Genomic DNA, 17,213 nt, shown 5'->3' with positions numbered 1-17,213 from the left:
ATCAACGGTGCCACTTTGATTTTTCTGCCATAAGACTTTGTACGCTCTGCATTGTAACTTTGCATCGCGATGCTCGACTGGTTTGAAGCTTAACACAATCAAATATAGTATAGGCTATGCACAGGTGCACACAAATTCTCCATCTGCATCAAATAATTGGTGGGTGTAGCATACAGATAAGGGCCAAGTGTTATAGGTAGCGACGTCGTATGCCAGTTATATTTAATGTGCACGGAGTGCAGTTACCAGCAGTAAAGGAATACCACTCAATAGCGTACGCTACACGCACATCATTCTCTCTAACATGGTAAGCGTATTTTAAGGGGGATGCATACTGAATGTTGAATGCACAATACAGGGGAATTAACAAAGAAACTGCGGAGGTTACGTCTGGTACCGCAATGATTGGTCTCTGTGCTCTTAGACTGACGCTTTGGCTTGTGCGCGGGTGTTCTCCAGTGTATACTGCAGTTGGATTTGGTTGTGCTTGGCCTGAATCCTATAATGAGAAAGAACAAGACTACTACAGTTCGTATCGGCACGCAGGAAACTATATCACAGAGAAATTAGTTTGCTTTCTGACACATTCTTCTACAGTTACACAGAGTTGTCCTCTGTGGTCGAACAGCATTTAAACAAATCAAGCATTGCCTCGTATTCAAAAAGCAGTACTGCAAATTGGGTTAAATTAGATCTGTGTGTTGTGCCTTACATGTGAGACGGATCTTAGCTTGTTGGGTGCATAATGTTGTCGGAACTGTGGCGCATTTTACTGTCAGCTCGACAAGCCAGCGCTGCTCGATGCCATCTGTTTATTAATTGTCAGTTAATTATGATATTCCTTGTCATACAGCTGGAATGAGTACTGATAACCACGTTATAACTCTGTGCTGCGATTCTCAGTAACTTGGAAACTGGCAATGAGGAAACATAGCCATTAGAAATATATGCAGGCACGTGTTTTTCACCTGTATGTGAGCACGACATGCCAATCTGGGGCACTTTTGTAGCACACCACTCCTTTGGCAAGTCACGGGGAAATCTGGGAAACCTGACGAAAGAATGTAGAGGATGCAGTAGAAAGCAGTATGTGCTACAATTTCAATTAAGAACCTGCCGACAAGGCAACACAAGCTCATTTGAAACGTCCTTTTTGTCTCAAATTTCCAATCAGTTACTTGGGTTCTTCAGTTTTTCTCATACTGTTATTGCTGGCCAGTCTCAAATTACGGGTAACTTCACTCGCCATTATTTTCTTAGCGAAAATGTATTGAGGTATTTACTTTTTCGGAGATATTTCGTAATATAGCTAGTGTAGAAACAAATGCGACAAACTAATCATAGAAATAAGGACGGGGGTTGGACAGAACTGTTCTGAAACATCATCAGTCTATTCTGACTTGAGAAGGACCGAAATTGGGCAATTGCGCAGAAGAGGAAACGCTTGGGACGCAAATGGGAAAGAGCACCGCAGACAAAGTTTTCTGATCGACACTGGTGAAACGCTACTTCACGATGAACAGTTAATGTAAATACTACATTATGACACATGAAGTGTAGTACACGCACAATGATGCTGTCGGTTACCAGATCGCAAAAAAAGGCGATTGCCTTAGAGCCTCGAAGACATCGTCACGTTTGCGTTCTCCACGGATGATTATTTCCTTTCTGGTCATTCCGATGTCACAAAGCAGACGACATCCATTACGGCGATATGGTCAGTATCTGGAACCAAATAACATTGTTCATGCATTCTATTGAGCGCTAAACAGACACCTTATATCTGCTTTGTCTCAGCCACGGGTCACCAAATGTAGAGGAGATGGTCTTCCTCCACAAATATATTCGACCGACTTTATCTAATCGCAGAGTTTCCGTGCATTCCGTGGCCATACACTGCAGTCTTGTCCCCTTGTGCTTCGTACTTTGAGTGAACAAATGTCACCACAACCTTCCACGCTTATCGTTATCGCAGTTACTCGCGAACACTCTTCCGTTGTTGTGGCGTATGAAGTTGGCCTGGTTCACGCAGCCTTCGACGCAGTAAAAACTAAAATAGGTAAAAGGGTTCCTTTGTATCCTTCAGACATTGTTAAATACAGCGTTTATAGCGTGAAACTTCCATGCTTTCTGGATGAATAAATGTAAACACAGAAGTAATGCGAAACAGTTTCAGGGATATGGGAAACATCTTCCCGCCTGGGGAAGAACATCGAATAGCATTCTGAAAGAGTATTTTCGTGTTAATTGAATATTGAATGTGCAGGAACGCCTCCAATGAATTGCTGGTGTGCCAAACCATGGGCAGCCATTTGTTGCGACTTAACAGATTACATATTTACATGGTATAAGCTCAGGCTCCTGTTTGGACACATCTTATCACATTCTAGGAGCTCCATAAGACAATGTTGTCTGCAACTTCCACCGGTGGAATTACCCTTCTGGGCTTACTCCTAAGAGGCAAAAGAAATGCCAAAGTGTTTGGCGCTCTCAAGGAGATGACAAAGTAAGTTCCTACAAATTGATACAGCAGTGAAATTGCATGTATCCCATCGAAATACAAATAAAAAACCTAATGATGACTGAAGCACGAGGCATTTACCACTCCCGATGGTTTGTACGAGTTGAAAGTCATATGCCGTTTGGACTATCCAACGCTCCTGCCACGTTCGAACGTATGAACACGGTGCTCCAGGGACTGCGGTGGCATATGCTGCCTCGACGATATCGTTGTGTAGCACTCGAGCTTTTCTAGCCACATCGAACGGCTGAAAGCCGTCCTGGACTGTTTTGACACTGCATGTGTAGTTCAATTATGAACCTCGGATACCGTCAAATTAAAGTTCTTGGACATCTTCTGTCGCACGAGGGATCTGACCAAACCGTGACAAGACCAAAGCTGTGTGCAACTTTCCTCAGCCCAAGACGATTGAGCGGCTGCGCAGCTTCATTAGATTGTGTTCTTATTTCCGTCGTTTCAACCGTGGCTTTGCTGATCTTAGTGCTCCGCTAACAGCCATGTTTTCCAAGGATGCTTCTCCACGAAAGCTTTCACTCTACTCAACGATACCTAAACTTCGGCCGTTCAGTTAACGTCACGTTCAGTCTGTCCTCTCACAACTTTCGGCCCACTTTCTCTCCGCCACGAGCAGATGAGAAATTCGCTTCTCTCATATCCCACGTCAAGAGTAGTTCTTCAGTTCTCGACAGTAATCTAGTCAAGAAGGCTCCTAATTTCGTTTCAGCAGACGTTGTCCTGTACAAGAGGGATTATTGCCCTGACGGCCAAAGCATTTTCCTAGGGCGCGTTCCGCGGCACTTCTTAGCTTCGCAGGCTCGCGTTTGCTCCGCCCTCGTCAGTGCTATGACAGAGGCAGTCCAATGGCTATGGTGTAAGTAAAAAAGAAAAAAAGATCATTGCTTTGTAGTGGCTCAGTCTCCGCCGCCGCCAACCGACGTGCTGCACGAGAGCGCGTGGAGAATAAAGCTTTCTGGTCCACGTTATCGTTCATTTCGACCTGTCTTTTAGTAGCGATTTTTAAAGCCTCATAAAAATATTACATGGAAGGTCTAATACAGGTTCAGACTGATGTTCAAGTCGAGGCATTTGTCAGTCATGGCACGATACATAGCCTACTTGGACTGTGTACGGGTTTAATATTAATAGAGAATTTACAAAACTCACACATTAATTCCAAATATTTTTGTCACCATGCTGTCTTTATTCCTTTTTCCCAACATGGTAGGGTTGCGAAGGCGTCACATGAGTGGGGTACTTGTGCAATGGGTAGTCATCAGCAATGCCTTCCTTATTTAGGAACACACAGGGATGTATTTCCAACGCGAACGTCGAACATCGAACCCATTTTCGTCGTTCGGTCTCCTCTCCCAACGGTGACGATCATAGGCGGACGGGCTGGCAGGGAACGGCTCTCACCCCGAGAAGCGTGCTACGTTGGTCGCCGAAGTGCTGCGCGTCTACGAGTCTTACGCGGCACTGTCTGATGGGCAATTAAACTACCAAAAGTCTACGCTCATGCCTCTTGGGAGCCTTGCGCCATTACATGCGTTTCCCTCTACAATACACTGCATCGCTGAAGATCTTGGGTGTATTATTTGACAGCCGTGGCCCTCCAGCTGAAAACTGGACGAGAGCTCTGGACGAACTGACGGCGAAGTGTGACCGCGCGAAGTCTTATGATCTTTCGTATCATGAGCGGGCATGTCTTGCCCGCTCACGATACCTGTCAGGCTGCCTGTGGCATCTCAGCCATGTATGCATCGCTCCATATGCAGTTGTGGCTAGGATATAAACGTGCATTCTGTCCTTCTTCTGGAAGAAGCGGAGGGGACCGGTTTCCCACGCAGTGCTCGCCTTGCCCGATTCTCAAGACGGGATTAACCTGCAGGATTTCGGCCTTATGAACCGCGGTATCGCCCTCAGCACCATGTTGCGGACCCCCCATTGCAAAAAGACACACCGGCGAAAGTTTTATTGCAATATTGGACAGACCCCCTTGAGAGCCCTTCTACTGTGGCTTCCACGCGCCGGTCGCCAGCAAAGCCCCGGTGTTTCCATGCAGCTGTTCACGCACATTACCGGCGACTGATTGCTCGTGTTCCCACCTTCACCCTCGCATCCTATTCGCCTTCTATGATGGCGAGATTCCTTCTGCAGAGCGCAACGGGTGACAGCTACAGAAAGTGGATTGATCAAGCGTCGACCAGGTGGACGACCAGGTGTCGTACAGGTGGACGACAACTGTATGTGTCTGGCTACCAAGACCACTCCGTGACGTTCTGTGGTCCGTTGCTTGGGCAACCCAGCCTACACGTGATCGCCTTAGTTCGTGGGGCATCACCTCTACCGACACGTGTCCTTACTGCCTCCAGCGTGAGTCTAACCTGCACGTTCTCTTCGACTGCCACGTTGCACGTACGTTCTGGCATCAGGTCATGCGTTCAACAAATATATGTTGCCCAGTGCAGTTTTACCAAAGGCGCGCACATTGTCTGAGTGTTCTGCTAAGAGCATGCGGGGCGGTCGTGCTCTGGCAGGCTCGTTGCAGAGCTGTAGCGCGACGTAAACGCAGCACCCCACTACTTCTATTGGTGAGGAACGTGTGTTTTCTTCTGGCGAGCGAGCTCCAACGAGAACTTTTCGCCATTGGAGAGGCCGAGTTCTCGCGCAGGTGGCGAGATCATCCTTCCCTTATTGTGAGGCGAGGAACTGTGAACATCACCGGTTTCCCTCCATGAATTTCATTTGCATCATCCCACCACCACCTTCATCATCTATTCATCTTTCTTTCATATGTAAATTCTTACCGGAATGAATGTACATAATACTGACTGTAGATATAACCTGTACATATCGTAACTATTGTCACTGCCTGACACCAAGTTGACGCCAAGTTTTCTTAGAGTGTGTCGTGTGTTGTTGTTGTTGTGTGTAAATATTTTCTGAAATGAACCTACATAATATTGTCTCTAGTTATAACTGCATGTTGTATGGCAGTGTCTCGGGTGTGTTTGTATCTTATGTTGTTACCTTCAATAAAATTTCCTATAGCAACCTGTCAAGGGACACAGTAAGAGACTATAAGAGCCAACGTAAAATTAAATTGAACGCATTCGATCACGCAAAGGGTTCACAGCCATTAGGCAGGTCTGTGTTATGTCTGCGTCATGTCTGTGTAATGCTTGCCGTCCTCGAATGTGGCTACAATCAGTATCTGGAAAAGGGCATTATACCCTTCGGTGCCTCGGTGCCCCGGAAGACGTGGCTCCCGATATTGATGGTATGCTCGCAGAAGATAATACTTTTCTTCTTTCTACAGGCACACTGATATCTTCATAGCCATCTCTCATACTCCACTTCCAGTAAAGAACTCAAATTGCCTAGTACGACCTATCACAAGTTGGTCGTCTGAGCATCTGAATGACGTCACAGTGCAAACTTTGGTAGGATCAGTTAATTGTAAATTTGGAAACTATGGGTGTTCACGATTTGGACAATGTGTTTTATACCTTGATGTTGAGATCAGAACGAGGAAGCAAACAACTGAAAACGTAAATTGTTACTTTATTTACTTTTATTTTTCATTTTTGTCCCATCACTCAAGCAACCTTACCGGACGATTGGCTGTGTGTAGGGTGGTTACATTCTTGGCAGCAATTGTGGTGCTTAACAATTGTCAACACGGTTTCCATCAAGTAGTCTCAACAGTTCATCACACGCATGTTTCGCTTCAGTTATTGATTCAAAAGGGGGAAGACAAGCGTATTTTTTTAGCTATAGCGAAGGCATTTGGTTTCGTTCCCCAATCAAAACTTATTCAAATTTTGATTAAACCGCAAGATTGTTAACTGTATATCAGCCTATTTGAGTAATAGCCGAATTTGTTGATACATGCAACAGGAGACATTAAACTTCTTCCCAGTACTAGGATTAGAGAATATACTGCTGCAAATACAACACACAGAGAGTACTAGGACCACTCTAATTTGCACTAACGGCATAGTAGACGTAGTAAACACCAACACAAGTAAGATTGTTTGCTGATGACTGTGGGATGTACTACCCAATGTCATCATAAAATGACACTTCACTTTTAAATATTAACTTGCAAAAATAGTTGGCAGGTGGGCCATTCCAGCCGACACCAGCTAGAAGCGTAGCTCGACTCTCTTAGATATCGCTGAAAAAAAATTATGTGCATTCCCTTACGTGTGTGTATGTAGGATATAAACTTTTTTCTCAAGATTTTATTTTCTTGGGCATTGGGGGCGCCTCGAACTTGGCCCAAGTATGAAAAAGTGTTGTCCGTTCCGCGCGTCCTTATGACACATACAGACAGTATTTCTGTCCTTTCTTTGTCTGGTGCTAGAGGGGAAGGGTCCATCTAGCTTCCCGAAAAGCATATGGGACGGGAACAAATCCGGTGACGTCGTAAACGCTCAAGAACGGAGCGCGTTTTGGGCAATGTTTACTATGCATTCTCTCAGGAGCCCAATATTATTTATGCTCATTAACTACTGTATTGAGACTCACATCACGTAAAAATTGCAAGAAGACACCCTCTGTCATAACATTTTGAAAGTCTACATGTGCATTTTTCTTAGGCAAAAAAAGGAAAGAAAAACGTCAGCACATTCATATCCCGTCTGTAAGGTACCAGTATCACCATTTGAAGGAAGTTCGGCTTCTCGTGTCCAACCGCGAGTAATCAGAGCCGCCTTTTCGTAGCAGCTTCGTCGTCGTTTCTGATTGCCTGACTCATGAGCCATGACAATGTTACAGTACTAACCATTCGCCACTTGAACAATGTCAGCTAAATATACTACTACTCTGATGGCGCTGCATCGCAATAGAAAAAGAGAAAATACAATTGCTAACTTTGGCCTCCACAACCATGAATTTGGGATGCTACGTAGCACATTTTTGCCTCATCCGGTGATAAAGGGCATTGTGACGGCGCTGGCAGTACTGTTTAAAAGGTGGGCAGCTATAGGGCCAGTGCCGTGTCTGGCCCTATGCAAAAGGGAGTCTGACCATTAGGAGGAGCCTAAAAAAGAGGTCGACCTGTCAATCAAACTTAGGCGCATTTCATTGGTTACCGTTTTCAATGGGAGCTGCCATGACACCAAATTTTCTCCAAGATGGAGGATGGTGCTTGGAACGGCGAAGCGGAGATTGCGTGACAAAAAATTTTCACAGACTACTTTAATTTCATACTGTGAGTGTATGTCCTCATGTACGCATCTGCAAACACAGCTTCAACTTTCGATGCGCCATCATTATTTACGCGAAAATTGGATGTTTCGTCCCTAACGTTAGGCCTAGTTAAGACCGTGATACCAAGAAAATAGCAAGAAGGACGACCCTTATCCGTAGGATTTTGCATTATATAATTGCATTTTATTTATACGACCATCTTTGGTCATTTTTGATTCGATCTACTTACACTACGTGATTTAAAACTTCATACCGGCAATCGTCTGCTATGAAGAAGCGGTTGTACCGCTCTCCTGGCCAGTCACTTCTGCCAGCAACCATTAGTAGTATTCAGTCATGTCCAGGCTTCGACAGGGCGAAACTACGGCACCCCTGCCCTGAGCCCTGCGCGTATTTTGCCCCGCGCGGCGCGTGTGCGGAGGGTTGTCCACGTGATTATCGGCGGGGGAGGGCTGCGTGCGCGCTTACCCTTTCACATTTTTCAGCCTGGGCAGACTTCTTTGGCCGACTTCAGATATTTTTCCGATACAACAGGTGAGCGGTTTACATGCAGAGACATGCAAAGAAGGGTCATACGCAAAAAAGGACAAGTGAAAATATATTTATTAATACCAATCAAGTTGAGATATATTTATTAAAGCCAATAGTGCTGGGAATTGTGTCAATCAGGTGAAGGAGAAAAACCCAGCCGAAAAACCTTCACCACCTGTAACAGGGCAGTGCTCGGGTGGAGCGTGACCGGAGGGCTACGTGCGCGCTAACCCTTCACCCTGGGCTGACTTCTTTCACCATTTTCCTACTTGGGCCGAATTCCTTCCCGCGACAGGTGGGCGGTGCTCGGGTGGAGGGCTGCTGTGGTGGGCGTCGCGTGGCCGGAGGGCTGCGTGCGCGCTTACCCTTCACCCTGGGCTGACTTCTTTCACCATTTTCCTACTTGGGTCGACTTCCTTCCCGCGATAGGTGGGCGGCGCTCGAGTGGAGGGCTGCTGTTGTGGGTGTCGTGTGGCCGGAGGGCTGCGTGCGCGTTTACCATTCAGCCTGGGCCGCCGACTTTCGTCATTTTTCAGCCTGAGTCGACTTGAATCGTAATTTTTCCAGCTACAACAGGTGTGCAGTAGGCTGTTTACATGCAAAGCATAGCCATACACAAAAGTACAAGTGAAAATATATTTATTAAAGTCATTAGGAATTATGTTATGACTCTGCGTGAATGGGAAAAACTTAGCCAAAAATCTGAAATAGAAGGAACACAATACACGTAACAAAGAATATACTTATTACAGGTATGATACATTAGCATTGAATAGGTATCACAAATCAAACACAATATTTTTATTAACAGAAATCACAAGTTTTCAATGAATCAGAAGTGATAACACACTTAATCAAAGAAGATATTCTTAATCAATATGATTATAAACAAAATTACAAATTGTATTATAAAACGTCTAATATTCCTATACGTGAGAACCATCAGTGCAATAGCGGGAAGTTCTGATAGTTGTATGCAGTTAAATGTGAACAGCACAGACCCTGGAAGACTATGGGACACGAACACAAGAGGAAATAAAATCTATACCACTACAAAGAAGATATTCCTAACCAAACAACAGAGTAATCTATCATTCAGAAAATCAGAAGAAAAAATTAAACTCATCAGAAAATAGACATGTTAAAAATGAACTTCACCACATAGCACGCTCCAAGCCAACAAACAGAACAAAGAGCGACACGAACACAAGAGGAAATAAAATTTATACCACTACATTGATTAATCAAACAACAGAGTAATCTATCATTCAGAAATCAGAAGGAAAATATCAAACTCATCAGAAAATAGACATGTTAAAAATGAACTTCACCACATAGCACACTCCTAGCCAACAACCAGATCTGATGATATCTACCCTGATTTGTTGAAGACGGCTGTCAATAGATGCATGGAAGACCACGGAACACGAATGACAAGAACGATACGAACACAAGAGGAAATAAAATCTATACCACTACAAAGAAGATATTCCTAACCAAACAACAGAGTAATCTATCATTCAGAAAATCAGAAGAAAAAATCAAACTCATCAGAAAATAGACATTTTATAATAGAGAGCCAAACATCCAACACATAGAGAAATAATAGCTAATCAATCTATCAAAGGCGACATAGCACAGACTTATCAATATAGCACAGACTCAACGCTGAAGAACAGAGGAACACGCGGCGACACGTAAACAACAACAACAGAGGAAAATAATCAATCACTGAACCATCATAAAATCGACCAATATACAATTTTCATTCTAACAAACACTACGAACCTTGATGGAGGTATCCAAGACATAGAAAATATGTACTGTTTTCACTCTTTTCCTCAAAGCCAGGAGACTTTGTTTCTATCTATGTGACCATAGCACAGCGCATGCTTTATCACTCAAAGGGTTAGGGGCTATATTACTTCGTCCAGCAAACGGGACGCTCTAGAGGTCAGATAAGATAGTTCAAAGGCGATATATTTTATTGTGCAGCGCATATAGATGTCGATATCACTCCCTGGGGTCACTATCTTTTTGCATCCTTTCCCTGAAACGGAAATCTTTCGTCAAAGTGGTTGACAAGTCGGCTAAGTTTGTAGAGATGCGATATTGTTATTGAAGATGTAGAGAAAGTCCAAATTATTAATTGGTAGCAACGACTTAATTACATCAATTTTTGTAATATCTTGCAATAGAAATTTCTAGTGAACCACACAGAAATATCAAATGTGAAATGCAACTCAGAGTTATGAGGCATTCCAATCTTAGAGATAGTTACTTATGTCAATCCAGTGAACAATTGAAGCAAATGCAAGACAATAATTATTTCAGGCAGTAAGTTCACAACTCATAGAGTATCAGACGACTGAATACTTGAAACAAAGTCAAAACAATAATTCTCACGACAGGTGGAGATTATAGCATTCTAAACCAGATAATAAAATTTTAATCAATAAAATAAACATAGATATGCTTTTAATTAAGTGTAGATGTGCACTTGAAAACAGAAGAGATAATTGCTCTACATTGAAAAGATGGACAGATTTTGTACTCGATTCCATAAGTCATGGGAAGATGTGATAAAAAACTGCTTCGAAAAGGAAGAGCCGCGAAACGATTTCATTATCGCTGCATTTCAATACGTCCTAGACATGGTCGTATTCGGGGATATGGTACAAACAACAGAACTGAAGGTGCAAGAATTTATATGCCGAATCTACAATACTTATAAAAATATCTGCACATCAACGTCGGAAGGGCCACTAGGATTGATGGCGGAGTTTTTGAGATTAGACCAGATGTAATTGTAATCATTGCAATGGGCATTGCATTCATCAAGAAAGTAGTCGGATCAAATTATCATATACAAGCGGTCTATATCGCACGTTTCATTACGGATTTGTTGAAATTACACATACCTGAGATGGAAAGTACATAAATTCTTATCACGTGATATGTTCCAATACCACGGCAAAGCAAATATTTTCTTCTACCAGTCTCTGCAACGATGTCGAATCAACAAAAGTTCAATATTGTCGTGCAAGGTCTGATGTATTATCACCTGTTGAAACTCAACAAACATATCAATTGTGGTGGACCCCCGGACGATTTTCATCTAATACTCTCTTGTACGCCATTCAAGAATCTTCATACAAAGAAAGGAAACATCAATAAGAGACTGTGCAAATTCATCGCGACAAAGTGCAAGTTGTTGAAGCAATACAAACACGGCGACAACATAGTGCCTGCGTTAATCAACGCTGGATTCGAGCGCCCAATAATCAGAATAAACTATTTAATGTCTTCGGAATTCATCAAGGAAGACAACAAACGAAAACTTCAAAGTTTGAAATAGAACTGTAATTTATCGAAATAAACAAGTGTATAACTGAAACAATAAATGTAATCTTTGTCATCATTATAAAGAATTCTTCGCATCACAAAGGAAAACGCCTTACATTTAGCATGGCTAGACTGAGAACAGTGATCGCTAAGGAAACGAATATTCCACAATTTGTGTAAGAATTCTGATATGGAATGAGACCTGACCACCAAATAGGTTTTACTCGACTACACTCTGTACAAGTTCAACACCCGAAGGATAGAATTGCCGGAGAAGGATCGGTCATTGAAATTTAGAGACATGATACATCAGTCTACGATTACAAAAAGGATCACTAATCTCATGTGAAAACTTATCATATTTCATGAATTAAATTCCACAGTGCATGTATATTTCTCAATCAGTTGCACTAGCCCAGACATAGTAAAAGAAGAAGAAAAGGCGTCTTTGACAAGCAACCGATTGGAGTGCGGAACAAATAAATAAATATTTTTGTCAACACAGTTGTCCGTTTGTATGACTGGATAGGAAAAATGAGCCGTCCAAGATAGCGCGAAACGGGAAATAAGGGAAGCTAACTGACTGCGGCGGGATAAGTCAAAGCGTTCGCGACACAGTGTCATCGACTTTTACAATCGCATTGGGGTTCACTGCCTGGGAGATAATACGAAGCCTTCACGAAAAGCGAATCTATTATCAGATGCCACAATGCAACCGAAAGATTTTACGAGCACGACGAAGTTCAGGCCAAGACTACATTTCTAATCACATAGTCTTCGTAACACACGGCACACAAACGTATATGAAATAATTTCAAAGTGGCAATCAGATTTTGAGAGAAGCGGATCACACAACAGCCATCAGAAGTGCTTAACCAATATACAATGAAGATGAGCGTTATGCATAAACACAATGGAAGATATGTTATATTAATTATAATAACCAGATCAGCGCAGGTCACACATAAACGTAGATCCAATTCACAAAATATAGTCGAGATTTCCCTGTAACCATACAGAAAAACTATCACACTATTTTAGTGTCATAGCATCCGGGCACTACAAATGGAAAGGCCATACTAATTGTATAAGTCTTTAGCTCATAACGTTGTAACACGCAAATTCCACACTAAAGATCATTTTCTTCTTTAAATTTTCAAAGTAAAAACTACACGCTATTTCTTGCATTTTTCTAAAGATATAGATTAAAAAGTTGTGCATATACTCACACATACTATACAAGATATTTGATTGTGGATTAATTGTTAAAATTTATCGATCCACATTCAGGAGAAGTGGCGACTACCACACATCAGTAAGAGTTTAATCACAATTTGACTCGCTTCACGAATTCACTCGCTTTGACGAGCACTCTTTCATGACGTCAGGGAATTTAATCGAATGGATTGATATTTTCTGTATACACTATAACATAATGTGAATTCTTTATGTTGTGGATATTAAAAGTTACGAATATTTTCCGAACGAAAATTTACTTAAAACTCGAAGAAAGGGTCACCCGCGTCGACGAACCCGTTTCCGGAAAAAGCAACACGCTCGCGAGCGGTACCGCGTTAACGCGTCGCGCGCAGAATCGCGTTCGGGTACGGCATTGGGGAAACGCGGCCCGGCGTGTTGCCGAAACGTCTTCGAGGACGCGGGTGACCCTTTCTTCGAGTTTTAAGTAAATTTTCGTTCGGAAAATATTCGTAACTTTTAATATCCACAACATAAAGAATTCACATTATGTTATAGTGTATACAGAAAATATCAATCAATTCGATTAAATTCTCTGACGTCATGAAAGAGTGCTCGTCAAAGTGAGTGACTTAAAGCTTGCGTATTGTGAAATTACACATTCTACAACACTAATCATAAATCGCAACACTTGCTCAAATTGTGATTAAACTCTTACTGATGTGTGGTAGTCGCCACTTCTCCTGAATGTGGATCGATAAATTTTAACAATTAATCCACAATCAAATATCTTGTATAGTATGTGTGAGTATATGCACAACTTTTTAATCTATATCTTTAGAAAAATGCAAGAAATAGCGTGCAGTTTTGACTTTGAAAATTTAAAGAAGAAAATGACCTTTAGTGTGGAATTTGCGTGTCACAACGTTATGAGCTAAAGACTTATACAATTAAAGTATGGCCTTTCCATTTGTAGTGTCCGGATGCTATGACACTAAAATAGTGTGATAGTTTTTCTGTATGGTTACAGGGAAATCTCGAGTATATTTTGTGAATTGGATCTACGTTTATTTGTGACCTGCGCTGATCTGGTTATTATAATTAATATAACATATCTTCCATTGTGTTTATGCATAACGCTCATCTTCATTGTATATTGGTTAAGCACTTCTGATGGCTGTTGTGTGATCCGCTTCTCTCAAAATCTGATTGCCACTTTGAAATTATTTCATATACGTTTGTGTGCCGTGTGTTACGAAGACTATGTGATTAGAAATGTAGTCTTGGCCTGCACGTCGTGCTCGTAAAATCTTTCGTTTGCATTGTGGCATAGATTCGCTTTTCGCGAAGCCTTCGTATTATCTCCCAGGCAGTGAACCCCAATGCGATTGTAAAAGTCGATGACACTGTGTCGCGAACGCTTTGACTTATCCCGCCGCAATCAGTTATCTTCCCTTATTTCCTGTTTCGCGCTATCTTGGACGGCTCATTTTTCCTATCCAGTCATACAAACGGACAACTGTGTTGACAAAAATATTTTTTTATTTGTTCCGCACTCCAATCGGTTGCTTGTCAAAGAAGCCTTTTCTTCTTCTTTTACTATGTCTGGGCTAGTGCAACTGATTGAGAAATATACATGCACTGTGGAATTTAATTCATGAAATATAAGTTTTCACATGAGATTAGTGATCCTTTTTGTAATCATAGACTGATGTATCATGTCTCTAAATTTCAATGACCGATCCTTCTCCGGCAATTCTATCCTTCGGGTGTTGAACTTGTACAGAGTGTAGTCGAGTAAAACCTATTTGGTGGTCAGGTCTCATTCCATATGAGAATTCTTACACAAATTGTGGAATATTCGTTTCCTTAGCGATCACTGTTCTCAGTCTAGCCATGCTAAATGTAAGGTGTTTTGCATTGTGATGCGAAGAATTCATTATAATGATGACAAAGATTACATTTATTGTTTCAGTTATACACTTGTTTATTTCGATAAATTACAGTTCTATTTCAAACTTTGAAGTTTTCGTTTGTTGTCTTCCTTGATGAATTCCGAAAACATTAAATAGTTTATTCTGATTATTGGGCGCTTGAATCCAGTGTTGATTAACGCAGGCGCTATGTTGTCGCCGTGTTTGTATTGCTTCAACAACTTGCACTTTGTCGCGATGAATTTGCACAGTCTCTTATTGATGTTTCCTTTCTTTGTATGAAGATTCTTGAATGGCGTACAAGAGAGTATTAGATGAAAATCGTCCGGGGGTCCACCGCAATTGATATGTTTGTTGAGTTTCAACAGGTGATTACATCGGACCTTGCACGACAATATTGAACTTCTGTTGATTCGACATCGTTGCAGAGACTGGTAGAAGAAAATAATTGCGTTGCCGTGGTAGTGGAATATATCATGTGATATGATTTTATGTGCTTTCCATCTCAGATATGTGTAATTTCAACAAATCCGTAATGAATCGTGCGATATAGACCGCTTGTATATGATAATTTGATCCGACTGCTTTCTTGATGTACGCAATGCCCATTGCAATGATTACAATTACATCTGGTCCAGTGTATTTCAATTCTTCGTTAGCAAATCTCAAAAACTCCGCCATCAATCCTAGTGGCCCTTCCGACGTTGATGTGCAGATATTTTTATAAGTATTGTAGATTCGGCATATAAATTATTGCACCTTCAGTTCTGTAGTTTGTACCATATCAACGAATACGACCATGTCTATGTCGTATTGAAATGCAGCGATAATGAAATCGTTTCGCGGCTCCTCCTTTTCGAAGCAGTTTTTTATCATATCTTCCTATGACTTATGGTATCGAGTACAAAATCTGTCCATCTTTTCAATGTAGAGCAATTATCTCTTCTGTTTTCAAGTGCACATCTACACTTAATTAAAAGCATATCTATGTTTATTTTATTGATTAAAATTTTATTATCTGGTTTAGAATGCTATAATCTCCACCTGTCGTGAGAATTTTTGTTTTGACTTTGTTTCAAGTATTCACTCGTCTGATACTCTATGAGTTGTGAACTTACTGCCTGAAATAATTATTGTCTTGCATTTGCTTCAATTGTTCACTGGATTGACATAAGTAACTATCTCTAAGATTGGAATGCCTCATAACTCTGAGTTGCATTTCACATTTGATATTTATGTGTGGTTCATTAGAAATTTCTATTGCAAGATATTACAAAAATTGATGTAATTAAATCGTTGCTACCAATTAATAATTTGGACTTTCTCTACATCTTCAATAACAATATCGCATCTCTACAAACTTTGCCGACTTGTCAACCACTTTGACGAAAGATTTCCGTTTCAGGGAAAGGATGCGAAAAGATAGTGACCCCAGCGAGTGATATCGACATCTATATGCGCTGCACAATAAAATATATCGCCTTTGAACTCTCTTATCTGACCTCTAGAGCGTCCCGTTTGCTTGACGAAGTAATATAGCCCATAACCCTTTGAGTGATAAAGCATGCGCTCTGCTATGGTCACACAGATAGAGACATAAAGTCTCCTGGCTTTGAGGAAAAGAGTGAAAACAGTGCATATTTCCTACGTCTTGGATACCTCCATCAAGGTTCGTAGTGTTTGTTAGAATGAAAATTGTATATTGGTCGATTTTATGATGGTTCAGTGATTGATTATTTTCCTCTGTTGTTGTTGTTTACGTGTCGCCGCGTGTTCCTCTGTTCTTCAGCGTTAAGTCTGTGCTATATTGTTAAGTCTGTGCTATTTCGCCTTTGATAGATTGATTAGCTATTATTTCTCTATGTGTTGGATGTGTAGCGGGCGCAGGTCGGCGCCACCGGAAGATACGCGCCAAAAATAAACGCTGACGCGCGCTCACGGGTGTTATGGTTTAGGGCAACGAAGAGGAAGAGAACAGTTGCAATCACGAGGTTTTTTGGGGGTTCTTCATCATTTTTTTAGGAACGTTCTGTTAGTCTTCGTTTGTCCTCGGAATAAAGAGGTTCGATTATACAGAGCGGAGTAGTCGCGGTCAATACAATCACAGAGTGGAAGTTCCACAACATATACTTTTGGTGCCGAAACCCGGGACCCGACTTCACCGCAAGAACGAACGTTGCAACGAGACATCATGGACCGACTGAAGGCTAAAAGAGGAGCACGACGTGCCCAGGTAACCAAACTGGTCGATGAGGTCAACGAGCGTCGACAGGACCTAAGCACAAGCAAGGCGATCTTGAATGGACTTCTTGCACGGCTGGAATCGAGTGATAGAGACCTTCGCAAAGTGAACGAAGAGATTGAGCCGCTGATCAGGGAGGGCGACCTTCCGTTGGAATATGAGGCTGTCTTCAGGTATGAAGAGTCAGCGGCAAATGCAATTGCAGAACTCCGAACCCGGATTTCTG

General features: G+C 41.9%; 1 protein-coding gene across 1 annotated transcript in view; it reads left to right on the top strand.

Moving 5' to 3' along the window:
* The window catches only part of LOC135397915 (uncharacterized), a 420,422-nt gene that overhangs the window by 390,740 nt on the left and 12,469 nt on the right, over positions 1-17,213 (top strand). The window contains exons 12-13 of the mRNA XM_064629413.1: positions 2,391-2,506; positions 5,841-5,964. Of these exons, the coding sequence (XP_064485483.1) occupies positions 2,391-2,506; positions 5,841-5,964 (240 nt within the window). The remainder of the gene's footprint in view (positions 1-2,390; positions 2,507-5,840; positions 5,965-17,213) is intronic.

The sequence above is a fragment of the Ornithodoros turicata genome, chromosome 6 (genome assembly GCF_037126465.1).
Source record: "Ornithodoros turicata isolate Travis chromosome 6, ASM3712646v1, whole genome shotgun sequence".
NCBI classification, from domain to species: domain Eukaryota; kingdom Metazoa; phylum Arthropoda; class Arachnida; order Ixodida; family Argasidae; genus Ornithodoros; species Ornithodoros turicata.
The sequence above is the reverse complement of the archived record's forward strand: the minus strand, read 5'-3'. Positions and strand labels throughout refer to the sequence as shown.